The sequence below is a fragment of the Hyperolius riggenbachi genome, chromosome 10 (assembly GCF_040937935.1).
Source record: "Hyperolius riggenbachi isolate aHypRig1 chromosome 10, aHypRig1.pri, whole genome shotgun sequence".
NCBI classification, from domain to species: Eukaryota; Metazoa; Chordata; class Amphibia; order Anura; family Hyperoliidae; genus Hyperolius; species Hyperolius riggenbachi.
In genome coordinates, this window is record NC_090655.1 from 47444583 (window position 1) to 47456939 (window position 12357).

The 12357-nt window shown below is 45.2% G+C and overlaps 1 protein-coding gene across 4 annotated transcripts in view; it reads left to right on the forward strand.

The window, feature by feature from the left end:
• The first annotated feature begins 224 nt into the window (after positions 1–224).
• FOXJ2 (forkhead box J2) overlaps positions 225–12357 on the forward strand; it is a 53543-nt gene continuing 41410 nt past the window's right edge. For 2 of the 4 annotated variants that reach the window (XM_068255215.1, XM_068255216.1), the window contains exon 1: positions 900–964. In XM_068255215.1, the coding sequence (XP_068111316.1) occupies positions 933–964 (32 nt within the window). In that variant the 5' untranslated portion in view covers positions 900–932. The other 2 variants (XM_068255218.1, XM_068255217.1) reach the window with 2 other exon arrangements.

Sequence of the window (12357 nt, forward strand, 5' to 3'; positions counted from 1 at the left end):
ATACTGTAGTCAGTACTCTATATTGTTAGCAGCGGTGATCATATTGCAGACAGTACTCTGTACTCTCAGCAGCGGTGATCATATTTTGATCAGTACTCTGTATTGCCAGCAGGCATGATCATACTGTGGTCAGTACTCTGCATTGCCAGCAGCCGTGATCATATTGTGGTCAGTACTCTGCATTGCCAGCAGCCGTGATCATATTGTGGTCAGTACTCTGCATTGCCAGCAGCCGTGATCATATTGTGGTCAGTACTCTGTATTGCCAGCAGCTGCCAGCAGTGATTATCATATTGTGTGGTCAGTAGTTTGTGTTGTCAGAAGTAGTGATCATACTGTGGTTAATACTCTGCAATGAGAGGGGTTTATAATAATTGCAGGTCGTAACCAAGTAAACAAGTAATAACAGTAGTGATGGACACTCTGTGACACTCCCCCAGTATGGTGCTCGCTCAGTAGCAGTGTCAGTTTCTGCAGTCACAGTGGTAATATGGCAGGCAGGCTGACGTGCAGTGACGGAGGCTGGTAGCTGTGGAGGGCAGAGCTGGAGCTGCAGACAGACAGGCAGTGGGCAGTGATCAGTGTGGCTGGCACTGGCTGCTGCACTTTGCTCTCCTCCTCCCTTCTCTCCCCCTCCCTGCTCAGAGCTCTCCCTCTCCCCTTCTCACAGTCTCACACTCCCTCCCCTCCAGGAAGGCTCATGGCCCGGAAGAAAACCCAACCCTGCAGGAAGCAGAAGCTTCTCCTCCTCTGTCTGTCTGGGTCCCCCACCCCCCTTCTCCAGAGGTCTGTCTCCCCCCCCAGCATCCCCCACCGTGGAGAGGGGGTGACCCCCCAGCAGTGAGCAGCTGAGGGGAGGTGCCCGGTGGCAGAGCACACAGGTGAGGAGAGGAGGGGAGGGGGGAGTGACAGATACAGACAGATGGGCTCACATGTACATACACAGCCTCAGGGCCACTGGCGGGTAATTATAGACAGCCAGCATTCCAGATTAACCCCCTGCACGCTGACATGCACAGGTGTACCGGGTGACAGCACTGCATATACTCAGAGAGGCATAGAAGTCACACACTGACATCTGCATACACACAGCGTTACACACACTGACATACATATACACACTCACACCTATGCAAACACTCATACAGCTGCAACAGGGAGTAATGCTGTGCATACACCGACACACGTATACACACATAAACGCACACACTGACTTTTATACACACCCACTGACACATGTGCAAATTAGTATTGCTATGTTCACAGTGGTCGTTGCTTTGCGTTTCCTGTGACAGTAGGAACATAACGCAACGGATCGGGACGGCAGAGCTGCACGTTATGCTCGTGTTGCAACGCATACACTGAAGCATAAGTCAATGAAAATTATGCTTCACTGTTAGCCCGCACATTTAGCAGCAACGCAGTGCGTTATAAGGCCGCAACTCATTACACGGCAATGCGCTACAAAGGGGCTGTTGAACCACAACTCACCACTGTGAACGTGGCTTAAATTGTATGCAGTTAGACATATAAATACACACCCTTAGGCCTCGTTCACATTAGGCAACGCGTATTGTGCGTTCGGAACGCAAGCGCACCCGATCGCAAGCCTTCCGCGTTGCACTGCTGATCCCATTCTTTACAGTGGATGGGACCAGTAATGCGGTTCGACAGAAATGTGTGCAGCAGTGCGATAGCGCTAGTTTGAACGTCAGCAATGCTGTCTATGCACTTCTGATGTTCTTGCTGATCGCATACTATATGCGGTGCCGAAATGCGCACGCCAGCACAAAAAGTGAACAAGGCCTTACAGCTGCATTTGGTGACAGCTTTGCAAATACATTGTCAGGTACAAATATATACACAGTACCGACACTGACATCCATACACACTGTAGAGACACATGTAGCTGCATTGGTTAACAATGCTACGCACCCAATCACACACGTACAAATATATACAGTGTAGGCGCTAGTCTACTTTAGGGGACCCAGCAGGAAAACTCATAAGGAACAGTTCTCCAATCACAGCACCCTCCTACAGCACAAAGCGTTAGAATTGGCCGAATAGTGTGACGTAGTTAAAGGGATACTGTAGGGGGGTCGGGGGAAAATGAGTTGAACTTACCCGGGGCTTCTAATGGTCGCCCGCAGACATCCTGTGCCCGCGCAGCCGCTCACCGATGCTCTGGCCCCGCCTCCGGTTCACTTCTAGAATTTCTGACTTTAAAGTCTGAAAACCACTGCGCCTGCGTTGCCGTGTCCTCGATCCTGCTGATGTCAACAGGAGTGTATAGCACAAGCCCAGTATGGTCTGTGCCTGCACAGTATGCTCCTGATGACATCAGTGGGATCGAGTGCATGGCAACGCAGGCGCAGTGGTTTTCAGACTTTAAAGTCTGAAATTCCAGAAGTAAGCCAGAGGTGGGGCCAGAGTATCGGTGAGTGGCTGCGCAGGCACAGGATGTCTGCGGGGGACCGTTAGAAGCCCCGGGTAAGTTCAACTCTTTTTCCCCCGACCCCCCTACAGTATCCCTTTAACTACAACCTAAAACCTAGCAGTTCAAGAGGGTGCCGTCCACTCAATCATGTTGGCAGAATTTCCCTGTGAGGTTTCCTGCTAGGACCCCTAAACTAGACTAGCACCACAGTGTATACAGTCTAATATGCATATACACACACCCACATAGAGGTGTACTGGGTGACAACACTGCACACTGGTTAGTACATACAGTTGCGATCATAACTTTACATACCCTTGCAGAATTTATGATTTCTTAACCCTCCTGGCGGTACGCAGTTTACGTGGCTGCGTCTGCGGGAGGGATTTTTGTAATGAAACTTGTTGTAATAGTTGTAGCTAGCACTAGGCTAGCTACCAGTGTCCCCAAAGTCCCCCACACCTCTCTGATCAAACCGATCGCCGCCGCTTATATTTACCCAGCCGCAATCCTGCGAGTGCTGCAGCCTCTGCAATCAGCTTCAGTCTTTGCTATGGCGACGATCGGACGTGACGTCATGGGCAGTCCCGATCCTCCCCATAGCGAAGCCTGGAGCTGATTGGGAGGCTGCGCCATCCCGGTATCCCTGGGGGGTACTTATATCGGCGGTGATCGTAGGGACTTTGGGGACTAGAGGGACTTTGGGGACACAGTCTAGCTACAGCTACAACTATTACAACAAGTTTTATTACAAAAATCCCTCCCGGGGCCATGCAATCCTCCGCGGCGGCTACCCCGAGTGTAGGTCGGGGTTATCGCCAGGAGGGTTAACCATTTTTCAGAGAATATGAATGATAACTCAAAAATCTTTCTTTCACTCATGGTTAGTGGTTGGCTGAAAGCATTTATTGCCAAACAACAGTGTTTACTCTTTTTAAATCCAAATCACTGCACAAAGTACCCAAATTACCCTAATCAAAAGTTTACATACCCCAGTTCTTACTACCATGTATTGCCCCCTTTAACATCAATGGCCGCTTTAAAGGGAACCTTAACTAAGCGGAATATGGATGTTTCCATTTAAACAATACCAGTTGCTTGGCAGTCCAGCTGATCTCTTTGCTGCTGTAGAGGCTGAATCACACACCTGAAACAAGCATGCAGCTAATCCAGTCTGACTTCAGTCAGAGCACCTGATGTGCATGCTTGTTCAGGTGCTGTGGCTGAAAGTATTAGAGGCAGAGGATCAGCAGGAGAGTCAGGCAACTGGTATTATTTTAAAAGGAAAAATCCATATCCTTCTCAGTTTAGGTTCCTTAAGTATTTTGTAGTAGTTGTGGATGAGGCTCTTTATCTTCTCTGGTGTGGATCGGGTGTCTCGACACCCTAAAGGAAAAGGACACACACACACAAAAAAAAATCACGGGAGCCCAGATAGCCTATGTTTAAGTGGAGGGTTAAATGCCAATGATATAAAAAGACTACCCACAAAGGTAGGATGCAGTGGGGCAACCAACCACAGGAAGCACGTGGAGACAATTAACCAGACTCCTCTCTGGGTGTCCAACCTGGACTGGAAATGGTTGCTGTCTTTGATGGGAAATAAAAACTGCTCTCACAATGGTATCAATCATGTGAGACCAGACAAAACACCTCTCCCCACTGCGTGTGAGGGGCTATTACTCAGCACAATAAGGGAAAAGAGGTGCCCGGGTGTAAATAAAACAAAGTTAAAAACCAAGATAAAATTCAAAAGAAGGAGTGAGGTGGCTTACCTCAAAAACGACTGTCTCGTTAGACAAAAGAAAAGAAAGCAAACTTTTGTTTTTCGTAATATCTTAGTAAGGGGGCTTTTAGGACCATTGTAGTCCCTTACACACTCCAATGAGTTCTGGGTCACCATGAGCTTGCTGGTTAGTCTTTACCTCTCGTTAGACAAAGATATTTATTATAGCACAGGCAACGCATTTCACGGGTCTAAACCAGCTTCCTCAGGCCAGAACATATGAGCCGATAAAGCATTAAATGTCTCTTTCCAGGTGGTAAAGCTGCCTATTCTTCCTGGCAAAAAGTCTTCAGTTCCCGTAAATTCTTGGGCTGTCTTCCATGGACTACATGTTTGAGGACTCCTCAGAGTGGCTTCGTTATAATTTAGCAACTTTATGTTCCTGTAGCCAGTGATCGGTAGACTTTGCGGTAGACTTTGTTTTGGATCATTGTTGTATTGGAATGCCCAGTAAAAATTTTCAGAGTGCAAATTTTCATCCAGTATTTTTTGATAACGTACTGCATTCAGATTGCCATACATTCTGACCACATGTCTTATGCCTTTGAAGCTTATACATCCCCAAAACACCAGTGATCCACCACCTTGTTTGAAAGTAGGAATGGTGTATTTTGCATTATAAGCCTTGGTATCTCAATGTAGCATTTATGGTTGTGGCCACAAAGTCAATTTTAGTCTCATCACTACAAATGACTTTGTGCCAGAAGGTTTGAGGCTTGTTTCTGTGCTATTTGGCATATTGTAGGCAGAATAATTTGTGGCTTTTGCGTAGTAATGGCTTTTTATTGTGCATCTTGAAACTGCCACGCCACATTTTTTCAGAGAGTCCTGTATTTCACCTGAAGTTATTTGTGGGTTTTTCTTTGCATCCCGAACAATTTTTCTGCCAGTTGTGGCTGAAATTTTAGTTGGTCTACCTGACTGTGGTTTGGTTTTAACAAGACCCATCGTTTTTAACATCTTACCGGTAATTAGAGTTTGAACATTGCTGATTGGATATTTTCTTATATACCTTTCCTGTTTTATAGAATTCCGCTACCTTTTCCCGCAGATCCTTTGACATTTCTTTTGCTTTCCCTATGACTTAGGCCTCAATTCACTAAGATCATGCTGGAGATAAGGCAAGAGAAAATTTACCTCCACACAGTGAGTGAGTTATGTTATCTCTTCATTCCTTAAGTTACCTCCTCTGTAGTTAAGTTACCTCCTCTGTAGTTAAGTTACCTCCTCTGTAGTTAAGTTACCTCCTCTGTAGTTATTTTCACACGCAGTTAATTGTCTTTAACGTTAGACTTCTGGAGTTATTTTAAGGATTGAAGAGTTAATTTAAAGACAGAAGAGTTAACTTTAGGTTTGCCTGAGGTAAAATGTTTTCTGAATACTACATGCCTTATCACCATGGTGATAGCTCTAGAAACGTTATTAAAGACAGGAGATAAGCTTAGTGAATTGAGGCCTGAATCCAAAAAACATCAGTGCAGCACTGGATGAAAGATGCAAGTGTCTGTCAGGATTCCAGAAACACCTTGATCTTTTTATACACACCCACTTATTACAAGCAAACGGATCACAGGTGAAGATGGTCACCTTTAATAGCCATTAAAACAAATGTGTGCCAAGTTGTGTGCACGTTATCAGGCCAAATCACCAGGGTATGTAAACTTTTGATCAGGGTAATTTGGGTAGTTTGTGTAGAGACTTAAAGGGAAACTTAAGTCAAGTATAAAAAATGAGATTTACTCACCTGGGGCTTCCCTCAGCCCCCAGCAGCCGATCGGTGCCCTCGCAGCCCGCTCTGATGCTCCAGGACCCGCCTGTCGGCCGGTAACGGCCAAACCGGAAGTGTTCGCCGGCGGGTCCTGGAGCGTCAGAGCGGGGCTGCGAGGGCACCGATCGGCTGCTGGGGGCTGAGGGAAGCCCCAGGTGAGTGAATCTCATTTTTTATACTTGACTTAAGTTTCCATTTAAAAACTGTAAACACAGTTTGGCAATAAATGGCCTCAGCCAACCACTAACCATGAGTGAAAGAAAAGTTTTTGTGTCATTATTCATAGTCTCTGAAAAATGGTTAAGAAATCATAAATTGTGCCAGGGTATGTAAACTAATGAGTACAACTGTATGCACAAACATAAAAACACATGCATACAGGTGCAGTAGGAGGTGACAGTGCGAGACACACATTAACATTTATTATTATTTTTAACTTCTAAAGGGCTAGCATATTCCTTTTTGCTGTAAAGAGTAAGAAACAAACATGGGGTACAAAATGATACAGACAATGGTATACACAAAATATAGACCTTGGTACATATTTAATTATAGCGACAGATGTAACATGATGAACAAAATGTATAGCAAATTGCAAGACACAAGCTTGCAAGCTTACACCCTAAGGCTACTTGCACACCAAGACGTTGCGTTAGGTGCTACGTTAAGGTCGCATAACGTGCACCTAATGCAACGCATGGTGGTGGTGTGGGAGAGGACGGTAGAGTGAGCCGCGCTAGGCGGCTCTATCTGTATAAGGTCTCCCAGAGTGGCGCTGATTGGCCGGCGGGACCACGTGATGCGGAGCGAGACACTTCGCATCACGTGGTCCCGCCGGCCAATCAGCGGCCGCCAGTGCAGTGAATATTAAGAAGCCATGTGCGCGGCTACTGTAGCTGGCTCTCCCCGCCTCCTCTCCGCCCCCCACTGCGCATGTGCAAACAGTCTAACGCGGCTATAGCCGCTCTAACGCCGTAGCATGCTGCACTTTCGGCAGAACATGCAGCGTTACATGTAATGCAACATGGGCTGTGTGAACAGCCCACTTGTGTTACATTGCTGTGCGTTGGGGGAGCGTTACAGGCGCACTAACGTGCGCCTGTAACATCTTAGTGTGTAAGCAGCCTAAAGGTATAAGGAGTAAACAAGAGGTGGGGATAGTATACAGTATGTACACCTAGAGGCAGTGTGTTTTTAAGGTTTATTTGGTAAGAAGTATAAATATGCATGTGGTGCATGCTGGCACACCCATCCATACATGCTAACACTGAATATACATGAATACAAACCTTTATACTGTAACATTCTCTGTATAGTCTCATATATAGATGCACCAGCACTAGACATCTATATGGAATTCTGAACCCATGTTCAACTTATAACAGTACAACGCACACACTGACATCTATATACACACATAGGTACAATGACCTACAGTGATGCAACACACACTGTATACAGACATAGATACACAAATATACAGACATAACACACCTTTATCACAATGTATACACATGTATACAGACTCACACACAGTCAAGGAAGCAGAGGTCTGCTTCTTATTATTATTTTTTTAAATCCTTTTTATTTACATTATTTATCATTTCACCAACTTAAGGGGCCCATACACCTAACGATTTTCACTGTGATCGAATCTGCTGTGAAATCGTCGCGCAAACGTTCCGACCGAAATCGATCGTTCCCATCGTTCCTATCCGTGCAGAAGAATTCGCTCGATCGCCGGCGGTCGGCAGTGCGTCGATAGCGGCGTTCGTATGTCCGATGCAAAACAGCGGCAATGCATTACCTGTTCCGCCGGCGCGTGTCACCGCTGCTCTTTCTCCACTGGGCTCCAAGTCCGGCAGGCTTCACTTCTTCCTGTCCCGGCAGGAAGTTTAAACAGTAGAGCGCCCTCTACTGTTTAAAATTCCACAGACAGGAAGTGAAGCTGGAGCCGAGCGGAGACCGGGGGAATCGCGCCCGCCGGATCAGGTGATGTATGCAGGGGGACGGCGGCAGCGGCAGCTTCACAGATTGTGAATCAATTTCAGCATGAAATCGATTCACCATCTGTTTGCAGTAAAGGCAGCCATACGATCCCTCTCTGATCAGATTCAATCAGAGAGGGATCTATCTGTTGGTCGATCTGATGGCAAATCGACCAGTGTATGGCCACCTTATGACTATTCAGTGCAGATGGATCACATAAAATAAGATGAATAAACATAATATTACATGTTGGAATGTAACAAAATACTGTAGAGTCCCGTTATCCAGAACTCTGCTAACCAGGAGCCTCATCCAATCAGCGCAAATCACCAGCAATTCTTGCGGTGGGCACTAATGATCCCTTACACTGCTACTGCCAATAGAGCGCGCCCTAGTGGCTGCTGCTCTGCTCTGGCGCTTTGAGTCCGCAAGGAGAAAAGCGCAATATAAATGTTATTTGTCTTGTCTTGTCTTGTAATGATCAAAACTTACCATTTCTCCGTAATATAAGGGTCTGCCTATATTAGCCATTCAATATATTCACTCAGTTTACCCTTCTATTACATAGATTTGGTAAAATTGGATGAAATCGAGTGGATCATTAGTGGCCACTTTTACAGTGGTGCAGACCAACTTCTTAAGGTGACTACTAACGATCCAATTTCTAGCGAAAAATCGTTCGAGCGATCAGAAATTCTGATCGGAAGTGAAATCGTTCACTACACCATCAACGAACCAATCTTTGCTGCATCCTATCTATCACAACCAACAAGAAAATGCAAATTTTGGTTCAACGAAGATCCAATCGAACGACTTATTTTATAATCGTATGTAATTGATTGTGCCCGTCAATGGAGATTATTTACAACCAATCTGATCAGAATTTCTGATCGCTCAAACGATTTTTTGCTAGAAAGTTGACTGTTAGTGGCCACCTTTAGGTTGCTTGTGGGGTGGGCTCTGATGTGCTGAAATTCTGGGTTCCATTGCTCTGCCACGCTTAATACAGTTTCAATGACTGTATTTCAACATTTAATACAGAGCTCATGGTATGTATACAGAGTGGGGCACAGTACTGTATTAGCTGGGCCTATAATACAGAGCTCATGGTATGTATATAGAGTGGGGCACAGTACTGTATTAGCTGGGCCTATAATACAGAGCTCGTGGGGCATAGTACTGTATTAGCTGGGCCTATAATACAGAGCTCATGGTATGTATATAGAGTGGGGCATAGTACTGTATTAGCTGGGCCTATAATACAGAGCTCATGGTATGTATATAGAGTGGGGCACAGTACTGTATTAGGTGGGCCTATAATACAGAGCTCATGGTATGTATATAGAGTGGGGCATAGTACTGTATTAGCTGGGCCTATAATACAGAGCTCATGGTATGTATATAGAGTGGGGCATAGTACTGTATTAGCTGGGCCTATAATACAGAGCTCATGGTATGTATATAGAGTGGGGCATAGTACTGTATTAGCTGGGCCTATAATACAGAGCTCATGGTATGTATATAGAGTGGGGCATAGTACTGTATTAGCTGGGCCTATAATACAGAGCTCATGGTATGTATATAGAGTGGGGCATAGTACTGTATTAGCTGGGCCTATAATACAGAGCTCATGGTATGTATATAGAGTGGGGCATAGTACTGTATTAGCTGGGCCTATAATACAGAGCTCATGGTATGTATATAGAGTGGGGCATAGTACTGTATTAGCTGAGCCTATAATACAGAGCTCATGGTATGTATATAGAGTGGGGCACAGTACTGTATTAGCTGGCCTATAATACAGAGCTCATGGTATGTATATAGAGTGGGGCATAGTACTGTATTAGCTGGCCTATAATACAGAGCTCATGGTATGTATATAGAGTGGGGCATAGTACTGTATTAGCTGGGCCTATAGTACTGTATTAGCTGGGCCTATAATACAGAGCTCATGGTATGTATATAGAGTGGGGCATAGTACTGTATTAGCTGGGCCTATAATACAGAGCTCGTGATATGTATATAGAGTGGGGCATAGTACTGTATTAGCTGGGCCTATAATACAGAGCTCATGGTATGTATATAGAGTGGGGCATAGTACTGTATTAGCTGGGCCTATAATACAGAGCTCATGGTATGTACCGGTATATAGAGTGGGGCATAGTACTGTATTAGCTGGGCCTATAATACAGAGCTCGTGGTATGTATATAGAGTGGGGCATAGTACTGTATTAGCTGGGCCCATAATACAGAGCTCATGGTATGTATATAGAGTGGGGCATAGTACTGTATTAGCTGGGCCTATAATACAGAGCTCGTGGTATGTATATAGAGTGGGGCATAGTACTGTATTAGCTGGGCCTATAATACAGAGCTCATGGTATGTATATAGAGTGGGGCATAGTACTGTATTAGCTGGGCCTATAATACGGAGCTCATGGTATGTATATAGAGTGGGGCATAGTACTGTATTAGCTGGGCCTATAATACAGAGCTCGTGGTATGTATACAGAGTGGGGCATAGTACTGTATTAGCTGGGCCTATAATACAGAGCTCGTGGTATGTATATAGAGTGGGGCATAGTACTGTATTAGCTGGGCCTATAATACAGAGCTCGTGGTATGTATATAGAGTGGGGCATAGTACTGTATTAGCTGGGCCTATAATACAGAGCTCATGGTATGTATATAGAGTGGGGCATAGAACTGTATTAGCTGGGCCTATAATACAGAGCTCATGGTATGTATATAGAGTGGGGCATAGAACTGTATTAGCTGGGCCTATAATACAGAGCTCATGGTATGTATACAGAGTGGGGCATAGTACTGTATTAGCTGGGCCTATAATACAGAGCTCATGGTATGTATATAGAGTGGGGCATAGTACTGTATTAGCTGGGCCTATAATACAGAGCTCATGGTATGTATATAGAGTGGGGCACAGTACTGTATTAGCTGGGCCTATAATACAGAGCTCATGGTATGTATATAGAGTGGGGCACAGTACTGTATTAGCTGGGCCTATAATACGGAGCTCATGGTATGTATATAGAGTGGGGCACAGTACTGTATTAGCTGGGCCTATAATACGGAGCTCATGGTATGTATATAGAGTGGGGCATAGTACTGTATTAGCTGGGCCTATAATACAGAGCTCATGGTATGTATACAGAGTGGGGCATAGAACTGTATTAGCTGGGCCTATAATACAGAGATCATGGTATGTATATAGAGTGGGGCATAGAACTGTATTAGCTGGGCCTATAATACAGAGCTCATGGTATGTATACAGAGTGGGGCATAGTACTGTATTAGCTGGGCCTATAATACAGAGCTCATGGTATGTATATAGAGTGGGGCATAGTACTGTATTAGCTGGGCCTATAATACGGAGCTCATGGTATGTATATAGAGTGGGGCACAGTACTGTATTAGCTGGGCCTATAATACGGAGCTCATGGTATGTATATAGAGTGGGGCATAGAACTGTATTAGCTGGGCCTATAATACAGAGCTCATGGTATGTATATAGAGTGGGGCATAGTACTGTATTAGCTGGGCCTATAATACAGAGCTCATGGTATGTATATAGAGTGGGGCACAGTACTGTATTAGCTGGGCCTATAATACAGAGCTCATGGTATGTATATAGAGTGGGGCATAGTACTGTATTAGCTGGGCCTATAATACAGAGCTCATGGTATGTATATAGAGTGGGGCATAGTACTGTATTAGCTGGGCCTATAATACAGAGCTCATGGTATGTATATAGAGTGGGGCATAGTACTGTATTAGCTGGGCCTATAATACAGAGCTCATGGTATGTATATAGAGTGGGGCATAGTACTGTATTAGCTGGGCCTATAATACAGAGCTCATGGTATGTATATAGAGTGGGGCATAGTACTGTATTAGCTGGGCCTATAATACAGAGCTCATGGTATGTATATAGAGTGGGGCATAGTACTGTATTAGCTGGGCCTATAATACAGAGCTCATGGTATGTATATAGAGTGGGGCATAGTACTGTATTAGCTGGGCCTATAATACAGAGCTCATGGTATGTATATAGAGTGGGGCATAGTACTGTATTAGCTGGGCCTATAATACAGAGCTCATGGTATGTATACAGAGTGGGGCATAGTACTGTATTAGCTGGGCCTATTTGTAACAATGGGCTTGATCCACTAAGCCCATCGTGCTGTAACTGAGCAAGGTAAACCTTCGTACACTCGTTATTTAACCTCCCTGGCGGTAAGCCCGTGCTGAGCACGGGCTATGCCGCCGGGAGGCACTGCTCAGGCCCCGCTGGGCCGATTTGCATAATTTTTTTTTCGCTACACGCAGCTAGCACTTTGCTAGCTGCGTGTAGCA